The following is a 22,120-nucleotide window of genomic DNA, read 5'->3' as shown; positions in this document are numbered from 1 at the left end:
GCTGTAATATTCTAACCTTCAGCATTTTAGTAGTCATGCCTACATAGTAGGCTGGGCATTGCTCACATACAGCTAGATAGACAACGTGCGTGGTCCTACAGGTGGCCCTAGCTTGAAAATGGTATGCATGTCCAGTGGATGGATGCACAAAGATGGGATCCTTGTGTATGTTCTTACAGGCCTTGCAGAAACCACATGGTAGGGTTCCTGCTTTAGTCATCAGGGGTTTGCTGCCTTGTGTAACCCTCTCTCTGCAAAGCAGGTCCTTCAGATTGGTGTTACGTCTGTATCCAAAGAAAGGAGTTGGTCCAACTAAATTAGTCAACTTCACATCACTCCTTAAGATGTTCCAATTGTTACTAATGATCGCTTGGATATCTGTGATGTTACTACTATAGGTAAAATACATTCTTACCTTATTTGGTCTAGATTGCACACTCAAGGGAGACCCTTGTTCCTCATCTTGTCTCAACCATGGTTTGAACCTACGAGCTCTGCCCAATATATTATGATGGATCATGGTCTTAACCATGTGATCATCATAGCCCCTACTAATAAAACTGTTTTCTAAACTCTCCACTTCTGTAAAAAACTGTTCATCATCTAAGCACAATCTGGATGTCCTACACAATTGGCCCTGTACTATGTTGGGAAACATGGGCCGTGGATGCATGCTGTCAAATGACAGCATGTGATTAGTCCAACATATACCAACTCCGAGATCTCACTACAATGAGGAAATGGGCTGCTTCCCTGTTCCTCACTGAACTGTGATCTCCCTGCATAATGTTGAACCCAAATACTCAAACTACACTACCCATTCACTGTAGTGTAGTCAATACATTTTGGTTCAACATTCTGCTGTCTTGAAAACTGCCATTCGACCACATGCCAGTTGACCGATCCAGTTTCAAGGTTTTCGATGTAAACTTATATATATATATATATATATATATATATATATATATATATATATGTGTGTGTGTATATGTATATGTATATATATATATATATATATATATATATATATATATATATATATAGGGTCTATATTACAATTGCGAAAGAATACAAGTTCATTGACACATAAACGTCGATGTATGAAAATAGTGAAGTACAAAAAAAGTGAATTGCAGAATGCCAAATGTATTTTCTTGGCCAGCAGGGTGATCGTGGGGATGAGGAAATAAATCCTTTTCCCCAATGTAGGGCGGTCTCAGAGTTGGTATATTTAAGTAGGGGGGTGTGGGGTGCAGGGGAGCCCCCCTGCAAAAACTTTTGAAAAAGTGTTTTACATTAGGTTTGTTCTGTTAGGTTTACCTTAACTGTATGGCACTGTTGCTTCCAGAAATACGTTCGATATTCTCATTTTTTGCTTTTTTTGTACTTTGCTGTTTTAGGACTTTGACATTTATGTGTCAATGAGCTTGTATTACTTTCACGATTCTAATATAGACCTAAATATATATATTTGGTTTCACTTTATAATGTCTAAATACTGAAATATCAAATTTCAGTATTTCAAGACCATAAAGTCAAATTTTGAAAATAGTGAAACTTCATAACCGCAAATCTGGAAATTTCGAATTTACGGTTATGGTATGTGACGTGGGATGTACTGTGTGCATGATGTATGGTTTAGTGTGTGGATTTGGCTGGAATTTCAAGTAAATGACTATTTTATAAGGGTTTTGGGTAGGTATTTGAGTGTATGTGAGTGTGCTTGGAATTTGTATGTGGTGGTTAGGGTAGGCAGGTAAAAGTATGGCTGTTTAAGTGTTGAAAGTGGTGGGGTTTGTAGATATGTGATGTTTGTGTATGAGGGGACTGTAGAGTATCTAGTGGTGAATTTGCTGGCTTTTTTTGTTTGGTGTGATTTCAGAGTTAGTATATATAAGTAGCAGGGATGTGGGGGTGAAGCCCCCCACATGGGGGGTGCAGGGGGGGGCTTGCCCCTCTGCTTTTTGTCGTGTAGGTTTTTTTATTTGTGTTTGTGTGTGTTTTGTTTTTTTGTTGTTGTGTGGGTAGGATGGTGTATGTGTTATGTGGTGTATGGTGTGTTTACGTCCGTGATTTTCACTTTTGCGGTTTTGGGGTTTCGGCATTCTGAACATTCGACTTTATAGTTTTGAACTACTGAAATTCAATATTTCAGTATTTTGAGATTATAACGTGAATCTATATATATATATATATATATATATATATATATATATATATATATATATGCATATACAGTTGACTGAAAACATATTTCATCAAAAACATAAACCACAGAATTACATTTTAACAGAAATATTCATATACAGTAACTATATCTCTAAAAGCTTTTTTCAAGGAGACAAGCTCACCCAACCCCCGTGTGGGAGGCTTTGCCACCCAAGCCCCATAACTTATATGTGCTCACTCCACAGTTGTACCACCATGGAGAAAAGAGAAAACTCCTCATACAGTTTATCGCTGTTGGTCCACAAAGGCAAACCTTAAGAAATGAAGGTACAACAACAAAGTCAGTATTACCAAGGTACAATTATGTTCTATACAAATGTTCTCATTAATTTGCATAATCCAAAACCATAGCAAGAATGACTTTTTATAGCCTTATACAGTTTTCTATCAATTATGATTCAACCAAATGAGCCTTTAATCAAATCTGTTTTCAATCAAACATTTCAGTCGTTTGGGATTCAATGAAAGGTAGTTTGATTAAATGAAATGCACACACATAGATAGATACACAGGCAAATATAAATAAATTGATATACAGATGCACAGAGATATAGCTATATAGATAAAAACATTGATGTATACGCTGTTGTTCATTACATGATTGCGCATATCACAGTTGTTTGAGATTTTTATTTCTAAGGAATAAATCTTTGTACTTTGTTGCTTGATCCTTATAAGAGTAATTTTGTTAGTGCTTACCTGGTGTTGGGTTTTTGCATTGTATGAGATTGCATTCTCGCAGTGACAGAGAAAGGCGTACTTCACTTTGTTTCACGTTCATTCTTTGAGGAGTTGCAAACTTGGAGTGAGACTGATGAGGTAAGAGGAGTGTGAGAGCAAAGCCTCCCCTGGTAGGTACGGGGGCTCATTATTTTCATTTATTGACCATCATTTTGTAAACTGCTCTAGAGAGACTGCATGTTTTGAGAGAATATATTCACTTATGCTGTTACTTTCAAACCATTCATTCAAATGCTAAAATCAAACCAGTTTCTTAGACACGCAAGCTACACTGTAGCTCACATGTGGAAGAAAAAGTTCATTGCATCCCCACCCAGATTTATGTATAGCAACATCATGGTCAACCTGCATTGATTTATGGGGAAACTTCCCAAAACAGTGCATAACGATATTGAAAAATTATGTTTTTCAATTCAACATACGAAAGCAAATGATTTCCAAGAAAGTACTGTATGAGGGTGTGAGGAAACAGGACAGCTGCAGACACACACACACACACACACACACACACACACACACACACACACACACACACACACACATATATATATACACACACACACACACACACACACACACACACACACACACACACACACACACACACACACACACACACACACACACACACACATTCATTTAGAAGAATTAGCATAAGGGCAGTTCATTGCTGATTGTGCAAATCTGACGATGGTGAGGAACTGGAGAAATTAACTGGAAGTAAATTTTCATGAAGATTTCTACAGTTAGATGAGGTAGATTCTCAGAGACCTTCAGGGGGACATGGGAAAGTGGACTTTAGCAAAACTGGAAGGAAGAGGGGATGAGATGAGGAATAACACCAGGAAGGATAACCATCCTATATATTATTGCTTCATAGAGTCCTGAATTCCCCCATAAAATGTTCACTTCATAAGGAAAGCAGTTTCATGCATTCATTGTACTATTTGTAAAGAAAAGTACTCGATCAAATTGTGCTGGGTTTTCCTTGTACTTACTTTTGGAAAGAAGTTATCTTCTTGGATGAGCAAAAATTCTTTGGCATATTTTAACCTTGCAGATATGTTGCAACATTCCTCCAGGCAAGACATATCTATATTATTTTGTATGTCTTCATTGGTGCAAACTTTCTCTTTAAAGTCTGTGCCTTTTGAACTACATTTTTTTAAAATACAGATTCTTCTTCCTTACATAAAATTCAAATATACTATATGAAAACTATAAATGCAAGCCATTAAATGATGTGCAAATGACAAGTATAACATAACAGATGGGCCATTTTTATACGCCAAAGGCCCGCAGCTGCAATGAAGAGCTCAACCATCCAAATGTGGAGGAAACAGGCCCTTGCAAATGTACACTAAAGCTAATCCTCTACGTTGCCACATTAATAAAATCTGAATAAGATGTCAATGTATTTAAAGTCAAAGACTAAAGGACAGAATTAGAGATGAATGTAAGATTCACAATTAAGTCTCTCTCACAGCTAAGAAAAACAAGAAAGGCGGACATTTTTCCACGTATGGCTGCCTGATTGTGGTTTTCTAAAGCATTAGCTGAATCAGTTTAGTGTGTGTTTAGAGTTACAGAAGGTTAGCTGATGGGAAGTATTAGGTCAGTGATAGGAGTAGGTGAAGGAAGTGATACAGGTAAAGGGAAGAGGGGCAGTAGGTATGTATAGTTAGGACAGGAAGAGTTCTGGTCTCTTTGGCACATGCACAAATAGCCACATGCCAGCAGCCAAGCAACATGTTTCAGAGAGTGGTACAGATATTCTGTATGTGTTGTGTGGGTAAATTTATCTCCATTGCCCTGATAGGGTAGGTATGTACATAAGTTTTATCTTGGGGGGTTAAAAGAAAAAAAACTAAAAAGGGTGTTTAATTCAGGCAGATAGCTGAGCAAGAGAGGGTGGACTAGATAGCAAGAGAGCTCATGACAGTTTTGTTTACTAGGTTTCTGCAGGGGGACAAGCCATCCTGCACACCCCCACACCCACCCCATGAATTAAATATACCAACTCCGAGATTGCACTACAGTGGAGTTAGGAAATTAACTTTTTCCCCTCACTGTACTGCGATCTCGGAGTTGGTATATTTAATTTACGGGGGTGTGGGGACAAAGCCCCACTTGGGGGGAGTAAGGGGGCTTGCCCCCCTGCAGAAGTGTAGTAAACAGTGTGTGGGATGTTATTTATATTTGCTTTGTAGTTTTCAATGTTTTGAGATTCGATGTTATGAGTTTTAGATGTTTTGAAGTTTAGATGTTATGGTCTTGATGTTTTGGGTTTAGATGTTATAAGGAGTAGATGTTGTCATATGTAACTATATATATATATATATATATATATATATATATATATATATATATATATATATATATGTAGCTCCCCTTCAGAAGGTCGAATTTTTAAAAGCTCGACTTTCATATGGCCGAGACCATATGATCGAACTTTTAAAAGTTTGAGTGGTCTGAATGGGGATCTCCATAGAACGTGGAATGGGAAGATTTCCCTTTACTGCAAAGTAGTACGATCTCATAGTTGGTATATTTGAATAGCTGGGAGTGTGAGGGGTGCATAGGGGCTTGCAACCTTGCTAGCACTGTTTAGTTTTTTTTTTTTCACATTTTCGAACATTCAAATGTTCGATCATATGATCTCAGCCATACGAAAGTCGAACATTTGGGTGTTTGATTATGTGAAGTAGACCTGTATATATATATATATATATATATATATATATATATATATATATATATAGAGAGAGAGAGAGAGAGAGAGATGTATGCCAGTTGTAGAAGAGTGGGAAATAGGGGCATAAGAACAGAAAGAGAACAGGATACTAAAATATGTAAAAATCTAGAGGACTGAGTGTAAAAGTGGGTGAGGTGGGATTGCATTATTAAGCTACATGATCAATGTTACAGAAAAGACACTGTTAAACTTAAGGATTCATATCAACATTTATGAAAGGCTCCTTACTGAAATGTTGGCACTAGTAGTGCCAACTGCTGATAGAACAAAACAAATCCTTGAAGATAGTGAATCTCGAGCATTGCTCTTCTCCTTTAAACTTCATTTTTGCTAGGAGGCAAGCTCCTCCCTCCCCTGAAATTATATTTATACCAAGTCCAAGCCTTACATACTTCAGAGAAAAGGGATTCAACTATTCAGTCTTCATGTTTTGGGGCTTACTCTAGAGGGTCCCAGCATTTAAAATGGTTATAGAACGAGTATAATAGGTTTCCTCCAGCAATGAACTGCACGAGAATAAAACTGAACAGTGAAAAAAGGAGTGAGCCATCATGCAGAAACACAAGTTCTCCAATAACGAAACACCAATTAGGGATAAATACAAAGTTTACTGTAAGTGCTTTCGCAATAATAACATTGAGCAATGTTAATATTCCGAAAAGGCGTACAGTAAAGTTTGTTTTTATCCCTAATTGGTGTTTCGTTATTGGAGAACTTGTGTTTCTGCACGAAGGTTCACTTCTTTTTTATTATGGTTATAGAAAGAGCTAAATGCTAGAGTTACTGGTAAGAGAAGAAAACTGTAGTTTAAAAGAAGTAAATAGTAGGGGAACAACTAATTAATCAGGAAATGAAGAGCAGTGGCAGACTTTACAGTTAAGGAGATATGTGTGGATATAGGGTCTACTTTATATCATCAAAAAGTTAAAATCTCGAGCGCTGACATGCAGAATGTTAAAATCGCTATTGTGGGGGGCTGTGTCCACACACCCCTCCGCTGAATATATATTCCAACTCCGAGATCGCACAACAGTGAGGAAAGGGAAAATATCCCAATCTCCACTGTACTGAGATCCAAAAAAATTAATTTCGACATTCTGCATTTTTGCTGATGTCAGCACTCGAGATTTAAATTTTTCGATGATATAAAGTAGACCCTGGATATATATTTTATAACTGTTTTGAGTTTGAGGTTGCCTGTAGGTAAATGGCAACTGGGTATATTATGAAACTACTTACAGTGTACCCATTGTTAGCCAACAGTTAATGGTATGGTAACTTCATGTGCTTTAAATATTCAAACAACACTTTTTATATCCTAAACATTCTGTTTCAAAATGAGTGTTAACCATAATATAAATTGAAACTACAAAAGTGTTGTTTGAATTTTACACTATTTTTGAACTCTTCGTGAATTCTTTTGAATATGACCTTAACCTACTTGTTCATTAGTTTTGTTTTTTACCTTGCATCTCATAACTTTTTTTATCTTAATAGTTGTTTTTAGAACAAACAGTTTATATACATATAACGTCTGTTTTTAGGGTGGATAAGGTAGTCAGCAATTTACATACAGGAGCTATACGTTTAGCTCAGCTGACCGGCTTTTATTAGTCATGTGACTTTTTCTTATTTAATGCATCTGTATTTGTTAGGTCTTGTCTGAAGAAGTTGCCATATTGGCGGCAACGAAAAGCGCTTTACTTATACTGTTTTCGAATAAACCTAGTCCGTTTCACTTATATTGTTTTCGAATAAATCTAGTCCGTTTCACAAGTTTCGTGGCTCGTTTGACTTTTTTGGCTTGCTAGTTTGTTTGTTCACTTTAACCCAGTGTGTTTTTGTTTTGAAGGTTAGTCTACTGAAGTAATAAAAAAGAGTGGTGATATCCTCTTCAAATAACATTTTTCTCATTTATTAAAGAGTTTTACTGGGAATAGTCTGTTCTATATCAGCTGTGGTTTTATGTTTCTTTTACAGGACACAGGAAATTGTGATTTTATTTCATTCTTTTGTGTACTGGACAGCCAAGAGAGCAGTAGTGCGGACTGGTGGAATCTGTCCAGGTCTTGACCCTTCAAAATAGGATGTACTCTGACAATCAAGTATTATCTGAGTTAGATGAGCTACAAGCAGCATAAGGGATTCCAACAATTATTGTTATTCACTTAGGGGTTAATAATTTAGTCAAAGTACCTAAGAGGAGACTTATGTACAGTGAAGGATTTGGATTTGATGAAGTAAAAGTTTCTGGTATTTTAATTGTGTGATATGAGACACATCTGAGGTTAGTGTAGTGAGAAGTGGTAAGTTTCAAATGTTTCAAGACACAAGATGGCTTCTGAACCATTTGGCAGCTAGGGTGTTTCTGTCTTTGGAATTTGTATTTTAGATCATTGGGACTTTGCTGACAGAGATCCAGTGTGGTTTAGGGCTAATGATATTTGTCTGATGACATTAATTTAGATTCATTCAATGTGCATACTTCACGGCTGCTGAAGAAGTTAGTGGAAGGTTGTTAGGTTTACTAAGATAAGACATTAATTTAGTAATTATAGGGAGGAAAGGGAGAAGAGGGGGTGTAAGAGCAACTCATTGTGAATGCTAATATGGGTGTTCACGTATACTCACTCACTGCAGTGTGGAGCATATTCTTTGAAGTAAACCACTCTTCCCCTTTTCTGTACTTTATTGCAGACTATTTGTCAGGTGGTCTGTTTTGGGGATAAGCAGTGGGGGACACTATTCCAGGTCTTTAATTATGGTGGAAGTAAGTGAGTGGTTTCACTAATGCTGCTGCAGTCTGCATATTTAACATGTTAATGTTTCAAGGTGAGTATTTGATAATACTACCTGACATAAATTTTGTTCTTATTGTTTTATACTTCACTGGTCATATTTTATTATACGGTTATTAACTGGATTTTGTATTGCAAAGAAGTCTGGTCACAGTAGCCTTATTGATGTAGACATTTGTGCCAAGGGCAGAGGAATATGGACAAAATAATATTAAATTCATGCTGTGTTTTCACTGTCTATCAATAAATGCCTGTTATTTTGATGTTATCATGCAAAGTATATCTTTAGTCCCACACAGACTTGCACACTTCAAGGCCAAGCTAAAAACCTAATGAGTTGACAGTTTTAATAAGGTGTGGTTATATATTATGAGTGTCAACTTATTTTATTTTTATACTTTTGAATACAGCTCATAGTTTGTCTTTATCACAACACAAAACTATCTATGCCATAATACTGTTTTATAAAAATAATACAATTGCTTAATGTTTCCCAGATAAAGTACATTTTGCATTCAAACTACAGTTATAGACTTTGTGTATACTGAAATGCTGAGATGTTTCTGAACTACCATACTACTAGCTCAGTTCACACAGAGCTCAGTTGCCTATTAATATTAAAGGTTTAACTTCTGAAGCAATTCATTGTGAATGTGAATACAGATGTTCACTTATACAGTTTCACTGCAGTGTGGAGCACTTTACGACTTAGACAGACTTGCATATAGAAGGGAGGGTACGATATTTGGTACAACACTCAGCAGCAGTACCTACCTTCGCAGTAATTTACAGGGGGGATCAGCATCTGGGAGACAAGTTCTACAGCAGCAACTCCTAATGGTTTGCTTTCTTGCTAACAGAAAGAATGCATTAACGATGGCTAACAGCTTTTTTTTTCTTGCGATTACATGTTCAAGTATGAAAAAAATGCTGTCTTTTGCACTGACAAGCTCAAAAATTTAAGTTCCACTTCCAATGAAATATCTAAATATGCCTACAGGCATTGTCCAAGACAATAAATTTGAGAGAAGCATAGGTACTCTGTAAAGAAAGGCAACATTTTGTTAACTCACACAACACAAAAGGGCACATTACTCACAAACAACAGGGAAGTGGGCAACTAGAAAGGTAAGCCAAAATGCAGCTTTATTATTTTTCAGTCTGAAAATGTTGCTTCAGTTTGAAATGAACTTTATACCTAATGAAAGTCAAGGAGACTTCAAATTCATATACTAGACCTCAGAAGAGAAGTAAAATCTTATTGCAACATAGAGCTGATTATGAAAAAGCTGGTATAAAGGAAAATAGAGAGAAGAGAAAAAGAAACGAGGAAACCTGCTTACTAACATTAATTTATTTGACAAAACAACTAATATACTCATACTCTGGGGTTTCATATTTTATGCTGTATCAATTTATGCACAAAACAGAGCAATGCAAAGAAAACTTGAGATTTTCAATTACTTGTAGAATTTGCAGTGATACCACTTTTGGTGGTTTTTCTTTTCTTTTATTTATTTTATTTGTTTATTATTTAGTGACCCAGGGAAGTGGGCTGACCCAAATTTTCCTTTTCAGACATCAGCCACGTGTCTTGATTTTCTTTTTGTTTTATTTATTTGATGGTTTTGTTATCTGGATAATTGGGCTGGCCCTAAGCTTCCTTCCAGCCACAATCTATATTCAAAGAGTAACAACAACAAGTAACAGAAATAGATCTAATGATACGTACTACTAATACAACACATAATATTCAAATATTTTTTGTTGGTTTAGAGAATGATGCAGATCAGAGTTTGTTTCACTTGATAGTAGACAAATTGGTGACATTGTGTGATAAAATTAACCACATCACAGGCAAAGGCAAGGTTAGGGTTAGTAAAGTCATGGAACTGTTAGATTTGTTGAATTTTGCTTTCAGAGTAGTTGGTCTGAAAGAGGGAATGTTTAATATGTCAGTGACTGTCATGTTTAGGGGGATTAGGCACAAGTGTCAGAGGATGAGAGCACCAAAAGCCATCAAACAAGATCGTTCCATTTGATCAAACGTTCTCTGTTGGTATAATGGTGGGTTGTTTTTGGTAAGAGGAATGAGATTCATCAGATGATTTACAGCTTTATACAGATGCAGTTCAAGGATTAGACATGGACAATTATTTTAAGGGGGGTTCATGTGGGAATGGCCTGCTGAGTGGCCAGATGACTGTGGGAAAGATGTTGCATTTTTACAGTTGATGCTGATATGGGTAGCTTCAGTAGAATGGCAAGCTGGTTTAAAAAGCAGAAAGGTAGTTTTACATTTTGGCAACTGAAAAGTGGTGCAAGTCTTGTCTGAGAAGACTGCTAGGTCTGAGTTGGTTCATTTAGTGCTGAGGGAGTTCGTTTTGTAAAGTCTGAAGATTAACTTTACATTTTCTGCTAAGCATGTGTAAGGAGTAGATTGAATGTGGTAGATGATAATTTGTCCCACTTTTAATTCTTCAGGTTTTGAGCATTGTGGCCAGAGGAAAGAGATCATCTGGTTGCAATATCAAATAGATTTGGAAACTTGGCAGTTAGTAGCACGTCAGCTACATGAGCAGTCATGGGCAATGAAGAGTGTATATGCCAGAAGTTGAAGCTTTTATATCTTTTGTTGAGCAGATGCCTAGGTAGGAGAAAATTTGGTCAGTTAACCTAGTACAGTTTATGTGGCTTTCACAAGGGGATTAGGGGAGGCAGTGAGGACAATAATGATGTACCCAGCTGTACCTAGTGCTGCAGTGAGGTTTGGGGGTTGAATGATGTTCCCAAGCATTGGTAGATTTTGGGAAGGCTGAAAAGTTGGGAAAGACTGAACGGTTTATTTGCAGGTAGCAGACACCATAGACATAGGTCATTATTGCAGCTCCTGTTAAGGTGAACAAGGTGTCACAGAGATATAACTTGCATGTTCTGTGGGAATTATGGCTGGTATTAAAAAGCTTGTGCAAATTGTCACAGAGATATAACTTGTATGTTCTGCGGGTATTATGGCTGGCATCAAAAGGTTTGTACAAAGTATCACAGAGATACAACTTGTATGTTCTGTGGGTATTATGGCTGGTGTTAAAAGGTTTGTAAAAGATGTCACAAAGATATACCTTTTATGTTCTGTGGGTATTATGGCTGGTGTCAAGAGGTTTGTACAAGGTGTCACAGAGACGTAACTTGTATGTTATGTGGGTATTATGGCTGCAGCTAAAAGGGGTCTATATCACTTTGTTAAATGGCAGATCATCGAACTGCCATTCTTCAAACCCCTCATTATTGAAGCCGCTAATCACTGAAGGGAATTTTCAGTGAAATGTTTCCTGGTGTAAACCAATGATAGACCACCCTAGTGACTGTAAAAAAAATAATAAAATTTAAAACCTACCCCCACACCCCCCCTAACTAAATATACTGCACTACAGTGGTTTAAAGGGCAAATTCCAGATGGTGAATAACCGTTAGTTTGCCCTAGAAAATATTTCATTGAAAACTCTTTGACGATTAGTGGCTTCGATAATTAGGGGTTTGACAAATGGCAGTTTAATGGTCTGCCATTCGACAAAGTGATATAGACCTGTTAAAGGTGTCACAGAGCTATAACTTGTATGTTCAGTGGGTATTACAGCTGGCATGAAAAGGTTCATAAACAGTGTCACAGAGATATAATTTGTATTCTCTGTGGGTAGCATTGTCTGCATTTATGTATGAGGGTGTGTTTCAAGTGAATGAATTGTTGGATAGGGCTGTTGTGTATTTCAGATGGAGGGTGTTGTCTTAGTTGAGTATGACTGGCTCATTCTTTTTGTACACGTAGGGATTCCAAATTGAGTTTTGAAGGTTAGTCAAACTAGCAAGCCGAAAAAGTCAAACGAGCCATGAAACTTGTGAAACGGACTAGATTTATTCGAAAACAATATAAGTGAAACGGACTAGGTTTATTCAAAAACAGTATAAGTAAAGCGCTTCTCGTTGCCGCCAATACAGCAACTTCTTCAGACAAGACCTAACGAACACAGATGCATTAAATAAGAAAAAGTCACATGACTAATAAAAGCCGGTCAGCTGAGCTAAACATATAGCTCCTGTATGTAAATTGCTGACTACCTTAACCACCCTAAAAACAGACGTTATATGTATATAAACAGTTTGTTCTAAAAACAACTATTAAGATAAAAAAAGTTATGAGATGCAAGGTAAAAAACAAAACTAATGAACAAGTAGGTTAAGCTCATATTCAAAAGAATTCAGGAAGAGTTCAAAAATAGTGTATTATGAAACTACTTGCAGTGTACTCATTGCTAGCCAACAGTTAATGGTATGGTAACTTCATGTGCTTTAAATATTCAAACAACACTTTTTATATCCTAAACATTCTGTTTCAAAATGAGTGTTAACCATAATATAAATTGAAACTACAAAAGTGTTGTTTGAATATTACACTATTTTTGAACTCTTCGTGAATTTCTTTGAATATGAGCTTAACCTACTTGTTCATTAGTTTTGTTTTTTACCTTGCATCTCATAACTTTTTTTTATCTTAATAGTTGTTTTTAGAACAAACAGTTTATATACATATAACGTCTGTTTTTAGGGTGGATAAGGTAGTCAGCAATTTACATAGAGGAGCTATATGTTTAGCTCAGCTGACCGGCTTTTATTAGTCATGTGACTTTTTCTTATTTAATGCATCTGTGTTTGTCAGGTCTTGTCTGAAGAAGTTGCCGTATTGGCAGCAACGAAAAGCGCTTTACTTATACTGTTTTCGAATAAACCTAGTCCGTTTCACTTATACTGTTTTCGAATAAATCTAGTCCGTTTCACAAGTTTCATGGTTCGTTTGACTTTTTCGGCTTGCTAGTTTGTTTATTCACTTTAACCCAGTGTGTTTTTGTTTTGAAGGTTAGTCTACTGAAGTAATAAAAAAGAGTGGTGATATCCTCTTCAAATAACATTTTTCTCATTTATTAAAGAGTTTTACTGGGAATAGTCTGTTCTATATCAGCTGTGGTTTTATGTTTCTTTTACAGGACAGAGGAAATTGTGATTTGATTTCATTCTTTTGTGTACTGGACAGCCAAGAGAGCAGTAGTGAGGACTGGTGGAATCTGTCCAGGTCTTGACCCTTCAAAATAGGATGTACTCTGACAACCAAATGTTATCTGAGTTAGATGAGCTACAGGCAGCATAAGGGATTCCAACAATTATTGTTATTCACTTAGGGGGGTAATAATTTAGACAAAGTACCTAAGAGGAGACTTATGTACAGTGAAGGATTTGGATTTGATGAAGTAAAAGTTTCTGGTATTTTAATTGTGTGATATGAGACACATCTGAGGTTAGTGTAGTGAGAAGTGGTGAGTTTCAAATGTTTCAAAACACAAGATGGCTTCTGAACCATTTGGCAGCTAGGGTGTTTCTGTCTTTGGAATTTGTATTTCAGATCATTGGGACTTTGCTGACAGAGATCCAGTGTGGTTTAGGGCTAATGATATTTGTCTGATGACATTAATTTAGATTCATTCAATATGCATACTTCACGGCTGCTGAAGAAGTTATTGGAAGGTTGTTAGGTTTACTAAGATAAGACATTAAATTAGTAATTATAGGGAGGAAAGGGAGAAGAGGGGGTGTAAGAGCAACTCATTGTGAATGCTAATATGGGTGTTCACTTATACTCACTCACTGCAGTGTGGAGCATATTCTTTGAAGTAAACCACTCTTCCCCTTTTCTGTACTTTATTGCAGACTATTTGTCAGGTGGTCTGTTTTGGGGATAAGCAGTGGGGGACACTATTCCAGGTCTTTGATTATGGTGGAAGTAAGTGAGTGGTTTCACTAATGCTGCTGCAGTCTGCATATTTAACATGTTAATGTTTCAAGGTGAGTATTTGATAATACTACCTGACATAAATTTTGTTCTTATTGTTTTATACTTCACTGGTCATATTTTATTATATGGTTATTAACTGGATTTTGTATTGCAAAGAAGTCTGGTCACAGTAGCCTTATTGATGTAGACATTTGTGCCAAGGGCAGAGGAATATGGACAAAATAATATTAAATTCATGCTGTGCTTTCACTGTCTATCAATAAATGCCTGTTATTTTGCTGTTATCATGCAAAGTATATCTTTAGTACCACACAGACTTGCACACTTCAAGGCCAAGCTAAAAACCTAATGAGTTGACAGTTTTAATAAGGTGTGGTTATATATTATGAGTGTCAACTTATTTTATTTTTATACTTTTGAATACAGCTCATAGTCTGTCTTTATCACAACACAAAACTATCTATGCCATAATACTGTTTTATAAAAATAATACAATTGCTTAATGTTTCCCAGATAAAGTACATTTTGCATTCAAACTACAGTTATAGACTTTGTGTATACTGAAATGCTGAGATGTTTCTGAACTACTATACTACTAGCTCAGTTGCCTGTTAATATTAAAGGTTTAACTTCTGAAGCAATTCATTGTGAATGTGAATACAGATGTTCACTTATACAGTTTCACTGCAGTGTGGAGCACTTTACGACTTAGACAGACTTGCATATAGAAGGGAGGGTACGATATTTGGTACAACACTCAGCAGCAGTACCTACCTTCGCAGTAATTTACAGGGGGGATCAACATCTGGGAGACAAGTTCTACAGCAGCAACTCCTAATGGTTTGCTTTCTTGCTAACAGAAAGAATGCATTAACGATGGCTAACAGCTTTTTTTTCTTGCGATTACATGTTCAAGTATGAAAAAAATGCTGTCTTTTGCACTGACAAGCTCAAAAATTTAAGTTCCACTTCCAATGAAATACCTAAATATGCCTACAGGCATTGTCCAAGACAATAAATTTGAGAGAAGCAGAGGTACTCTGTAAAGAAAGGCAACATTTTGTTAACTCACACAACACAAAAGGGCACATTACTCACAAACAACAGGGAAGTGGGCAACTAGAAAGGTAAGCCAAAATGCAGCTTTTTTATTTTTCAGTCTGAAAATGTTGTTTCAGTTTGAAATTAACTTTATACCTAATGAAAGTTAAGGAGACTTCAAATTCATATACTAGACCTCGGAAGAGAAGTAAAATCTTATTGCAACATAGAGCTGATTATGAAAAAGCTGGTATAAAGGAAAATAGAGAGAAGAGAAAAAGAAACAGTGGAAACCTGCTTACTAACATTAATTTATTTGAGAAAACAACTAATATACTCATACTCTGGGGTTTCATATTTTATGTTGTATCAATTTATGCACAAAACAGAGCAATGCAAAGAAAACTTGAGACTTTCAATTACTTGTAGAATTTGCAGTGATACCACTTTTGGTGGTTTTTCTTTTCTTTTATTTATTTTATTTGTTTATTATTTAGTGACCCAGGTAAGTGGGCTGACCCAGACTTTCCTTTTCAGACATCAGCCACGTGTCTTGATTTTCTTTTTGTTTTATTTATTTGATGGTTTTGTTATCTGGATAATTGGGCTGGCCCAAAGCTTCCTTCCAGCCACAATCTATATTCAAAGAGTAACAACAACAAATAACAGAAATAGATCTAATGATACATACTACTAATACAACATATAATATTCAAATAATACCATTACAGTCATAATACATATTAATCTAGCTATACAAATGCAAATGTTTGGCAATAAGAATAGTTGCTGTTGTCTGATCATAGAAATATTGCACTGAAGGCTTTAATTCAACCTTTTAGCATAGTTTATCTCTCAAAGAAAGATTTCTAATGCATGTATTAAATTAGATTAATTTCAGCTCAGCATAATGCAGATACCTCCAGTCTGAATGTGGCTACAGGTAACATTAAGATAACAAACCTCACATCTTTACTGTTTCTCGTGCTGAGAAGGATATTCTGAATATAATAGCTGTGATCTTTGGAAATATCATGAGACCGAAGTGATTTTAAATTATAAAACTGTACAAAGAAACTTTCATCCTTTATAAATTTTAGTAAAAACAAAGATGCGCCAGTAATATGAATTCTGCTTACTCTGTGGAGTTAGGTAACTTTCACAGTTAAGGAAACATTCTTGTGTTTTGCTTTCTAAAAATGTATTGAGCATGTTTAATGAAGTAAATCTGAATAATTTCCTTTCCTTATTACGAAATATAACAATTAAAATTTAAACTAAATAGATATGAAAATTTTTATTTGAAACACACAATGCATTATAGGTCATGCATAGTCTGTTGAAGGACAATCATTAATTTTTAAATTATTTATTTGCAGATGAAGAACCTGCTAATACAAACGATCACCCTGCTCACTCTCATGCTCTGTGGTGGTAAGTTCTGTATGAATAAGGTATAATTGTTTGATAGTATTTATCAGACTGCTCACTGCATATGCAATGAACACATTTCAACTACTCCAGCCATTAATAAAATGTTACACGTACTACTGTACATCTAATGTACAGGGAACTTACCTAAGTGATCCACACCATGGACACACAGACACACACACACATTACTTAAAGCCATATGCTTTAGAAACTTATGCTGTCAACAAGCACTAGTGAAGGCAGTTAGACAGATTAATACAAACAGATAAAATGGATAAATGGAATTTATGGGGTCTGATTTGTGTGCTGATAAAATATCAGTGTGGAATGTAGTTCATGGTTTGTAGCCTCAGTACACATCATGAAACTCATTCACCAAATTTATAGCAGAAGATAGTTTATGCATCAAGCATAGACCTAAATGTATTCCAAAACTACATACAACTTAAGTCAAAGAAACATGTTGATTGCTTTCATTTACCAGATCACAACACTGGTCAACAGACCTCAGCTGTCCCTTTTCTGAAGGAATGTTCCTATTTTTTTGGCCTAATTTATCCCTGTGCAGGGTGTCCCTATTTTTAGAAGAATGGTCCTATTTTTAGCTTAATTTACAATTCACTCCCCCCTCATCCATACATCTCAATTCCTAAATGCAAGAAATCTGGAAAAAAGCCAACAATATTAAGGAGACAAGAGTCCAAAGTCAGGGACAGATTTTAAATATTGCCCTTGTAAACCTAGAAAGTTGCTATAATAATAGGTTTTGTATTAGCGTGCATTTTTGAAGTGAGTGAGTTTTGAAACTCAAATGAATGTCATTATTTAGTGACTTCAGTTCTCAATGATTTGCCAGAAAACCATAAATGTTATGAGGAACACAGTAAAAATATAAAGCAAAAATCTGGACATTCTGTGAAAATCTAGATAGCTGACATGTGTGCCCATATCAAGTGTGACTTTTGAAGCTGTCTTTTACACAGAAAACCATACTACATGACCGGCATACTGGTGGCAGCAATAATTTAAAAAAAGAAGACAAACATCTTATGTTTCTCTTTTTCTTTAAGAAAGGTAAATGTCATTTTGTCACTTTTTTTCAACATGTTTTTCAGAGTAGTACCTCGCATTCCTAATGGAAGCTGGAAATGTTATGTGATGTTTTCTAGTCAAATGTTGTTTTAATTAGATGTCTAGATTTTTAGCTGGATGTTTCTACGTTTCAAGAGCCTTTGTTCCTATTTTCAATGTCTGCAGGTTGACAGGTATAGTCAGTGAATCTTCACTAATCAGTTCCCACGAACCATGCTGATTGTCTTGCAGTAGTGTTGAGTATTGTTAGTTGCTGAATGAACTATTCTGTAGAGATCATGCGAGCACAGAATATAGGCAGCAGTCTCTATTACATAGTTCTGTTTCCATTTATCCATGTCTGTGTGATCTTAGAGGTATTATGTATAATTAGTAGGGCATGTGAAGGGGTTTCTTGCATTTTAAAAATGTTTATTATAGTGTTAATTTTGTTTTCTCCAGCATTGTATATGGGTTATTTATTAGCCGAGACAGCACATTTACTGTGGGTTCATAATCCTATTGTCTCAGCCTGTGGTATAAACATAGCAAAACTGGGAACATATAAAACGCAGAGCTTTGTTCCACTGACATGCATTACTCCAAAGTAAATAAGTAATTTGAAGACTGCATTTTAAGGCTATTTTTCAGCCTAGACATAACCATAATTTCACCTACTACTGCTTTCCCTGCAATGAAATGGAATTCATATTGTCCAGTAAAGGGACGTTAATTTATAATTTCATTCTGCATACCTAGCTTTACTATACACTAACCCACAAGGAATTACCATCATGCATTCACTGTCTTCTATCAGTTATTCAATTATTACTGAAGTGGAATTTGAAAAGTTTGGCATAAGTGTCTTGAACCTGTTTCGCAAAAGTAGCAAACAAGAGTACCATCATCATGCAATCAGCTAGTCATTTAGAAAGACAAACATTGCACTTTTGAAATATGCAGTGAAGATCAAAAAAATGGAAATGATTATCTAGTTGAAATGTGTCTGCAAGTATTTGGGAAAAGAATGAGATGTAATATTTAGTAGATGACAAAAGAGAAAAGAAGGAGAATGAAGATGTTAGGTTATTTTTAATTTTAACTCTTACTACAGGAAGAACCAATGAGCATAGCTATTCTTTTGACTTCTTTGCACAGTCAGTTTGGCAGTGACCATACATTTGGAAGGGCAAGGTAGAGCTCACAGCCACTGTAGTAATGAAGGATTGAGCAAGTTAAACAGTAATGCTCTTGAGACAGAGTTAAGTCTGCAGTCCTGGTCATCTCCTTATGAAAAGCAGTTGACCCAAACAATTCAAATCACTTCTATCACCTCAGATTAAATTCACTGCTGTTTAAATGAATGAGCATGTGGCCACTGCCTAGCTGATAGCTACACCTAAAATGAAGTACAATTATATGTCATATGCATATTTTAGTCATATAATATGGCTGCATTGCCTTTAATTAACTTCTATATATATTAACCCCGAGATTCAATGAACCCTTTGTAGGTTTCTTGCAGAACCTACACAGAATGTTACTACAGACATGATGTTGGGCATCACATGGAATCGCACCATCCATATTAATGAGGTGCAGTGCACCTAAGCAAGGTTTCGCTGCTTGCAGCAGTGTTGCTGGCTGTGAAACCTGATAAGTGAATGCGGATAGCATTTCCATGCAGGGTTGCTGGCAGCAACAGCTTGCAAGTGAAAGCGAATAGCAATTCTGTGTGAGTCCAAGCAGCTCCTTTCTGCAAGTTTGCTCAAAATGCCACAATGTCCACCAGGACTACACACATCTCTACCCCTCAAATGTACCTCATTTCGAGGAATGTACCTCATTTGAGGTCTTAAAAGGTTTATGTTGCATGAAGTTCCACAGTGGAAGGGTTTGTCACACATCCAGTGTTATGAAATTTTTCACTGGTGTCCACGGTAAATAGAAATGAATTGCATTCATTCATTAAAAGATCTTTTATATATGTAAAATCAGCCCATTTTAGCCATCATATAACCATCATAGTTTCAGATGTTAGTAAGTCATTGGTATGTTTTCCACATGTTGCCAATTTGTTCCCCATTATAAGGGCTACTGTTCCCCATTTTAGAGCTGAAAGGTTGAGAGCTATGACACAAAAAGCACAGATTCTGCTCAATGATTATATGACAGCATAGCATTTGTTTTAATGTTTCTTTAGTTTTCTTCATTTAATTTTTTTCCCACTGCTTGCATGATGTGCCACATAGTGCAAACACTGGTGGTGGAGAACCCAGAACAAAAAAAACAGTAAAATAGGGCATGTCACATAACTAGTTCTTTGCCAGTGTATTGCTGGTATGTGGACTAGCATGGACTTTACTTTTGCCTAATACACATACACAAAGACCTGTACATCCAATAAACCTGAAATGTCATTGCTAGCCAGTGTTGCGCATATTGCACACTGTCATTTTCAAACAATGTGCGCACACCCAGTAAGTGAACAATAACTGGATTTGGTGGCAAAACATCAGGATACAAAATGCAATTGGCAGGAAAAGCTCATTCTACATTGGGCTTGATCTCTGGTCATGCATTTCAACTGTACAGATTTTCGCAGAATGTCCAGATTTTGGCCTCATATTTTTGGTCTGTTTTTCATAAAATTGTGGTGTTCTGGCAAATTAGTGGTAAATAATTCAAAATTGAAGTTAGAAAATAATGACAGACATTTTAGTTTCAGACTTCATATCTTTCAGAAAATTCATGCTAATGCAAAACCTGTTATTCAATCAACTTTCTAAGTTGTAAGAACATTATTTAAAACTTGTCCTTATTTTGGGGCCTTTGTTCCACTTTTATTTATGGCTTTATCCACATTTATTGCTCTAAGAGGTTGAGGGGTATGTCTCCGGTAGTCATGGCTGGTGTTCTCAGGGAGGGAGCACACTACCGAGCACAGAAGTAGTAAGTCCAGGAGTCCAAAGTGTTTGATGAAATCCTAGTTAAGCATCATGGGCCCCAGTTACTGCAGGGGAACTATTCAGACTTAGAATACAAATCTGAAGCATGAGATAGTGTTGCCATGGCTTTTACCAGTGCTACAGGTGATCGATGTCAACACAATTTCAATGACCTCAGGAGGAGGAAAAGAGATAACATACGTGACGGTCCCTACTCTGGGCCAGTAATTAAGGAGCCTTAATCCTCATTACTGACACTGGTGAGGGAAGGCCACTAGAAGCAAAAATGGTTACTCAGTATTTTAAGATCAGCTCTCTGCACCAAGCACAGTTTCCCTTAAGAGCACACAGGAAATACACTCCAGATCTGAGGCCGGACTCTCTTTCTCTCTCCAGGTCCCAAACAAATATCCACACTGATCACTTTGGAGCTCTCTGTCCCTGTTCCCAGTAGCTGACAAACACACTGGGATATTTGATTTTCACACACACACACACACACACACACACACACACACACACACACACACACACACACACATACACACCTGGGAAAGGTTGGCACAGATTTACCAGCTGTGCCCCCTCTGCCCAAACTATGAGATAATTAGGCTACCAACAGACAACCACTCTAAGGCTCTTACAAGGGTACCCAATTATACTGAGTAAAATGAATATTAATGCAAATGGTACAGTTTGACCAATGCAGCAAGGCGTTCAGGAGTGGCCACAGTGTCACTAAAATAAGCATAAGTAGTCTCAAGATATTAAAAGGCATAGAACTATTTAATAAATAATATAATAGAAACCACAAGAATACTGAATATCTAGTTACAATAAACACCAATATTTCAATCACATAAGATATAAAAAAATAACACAATTGGATAGATTCACAGAGATGCAGCAAAACAATACCTAACTAATCTCAATTTATTTTCCTGGCTGACTAAAGAATTACTGTTTCCTGGTTACTTACTAAAGCAACAAAAGATGATGAGTGCTGATTTGCTTACTACACCAAGGCAAGATGAGGTGTGTGGATGTGTAAGTTATCTGTGAGAGATCTTTCCTGTAGGTTCCAAAGTGCTGCTGCAAAAGTTTCAAAATATCTCTGACTAATACCTAAAAAAATAATTTCAGTGCTGGTTATAAAATGACATCACATCTGGGCACCTGCCTTTGGTACAATATACAGCCAGAGCTTTGCTAGGATCTGTTGCAGTATCTGAAAAATATAAAACAATTTCAAAAACATCCA

At 36.3% G+C, this 22,120-nt stretch overlaps 1 protein-coding gene across 1 annotated transcript in view; it reads left to right on the top strand.

The window, feature by feature from the left end:
- The first annotated feature begins 9,637 nt into the window (after nt 1–9,637).
- Nucleotides 9,638–22,120, top strand: part of LOC122796227 (snaclec rhodocetin subunit delta-like) — a 329,386-nt gene continuing 316,903 nt past the window's right edge. Inside the window, exons 1-2 of the mRNA XM_044064542.1 lie at nt 9,638–9,651; nt 16,786–16,840. Of these exons, the coding sequence (XP_043920477.1) occupies nt 16,786–16,840 (55 nt within the window). The 5' untranslated portion in view covers nt 9,638–9,651. The remainder of the gene's footprint in view (nt 9,652–16,785; nt 16,841–22,120) is intronic.

This window comes from Protopterus annectens, chromosome 3.part0, assembly GCF_019279795.1.
Source record: "Protopterus annectens isolate FY-2018-M chromosome 3.part0, PAN1.0, whole genome shotgun sequence".
NCBI lineage: Eukaryota > Metazoa > Chordata > Ceratodontiformes > Protopteridae > Protopterus > Protopterus annectens.
Note: the sequence above shows the minus strand (reverse complement) of the source record. Positions and strands in the feature narration are given on the sequence as shown.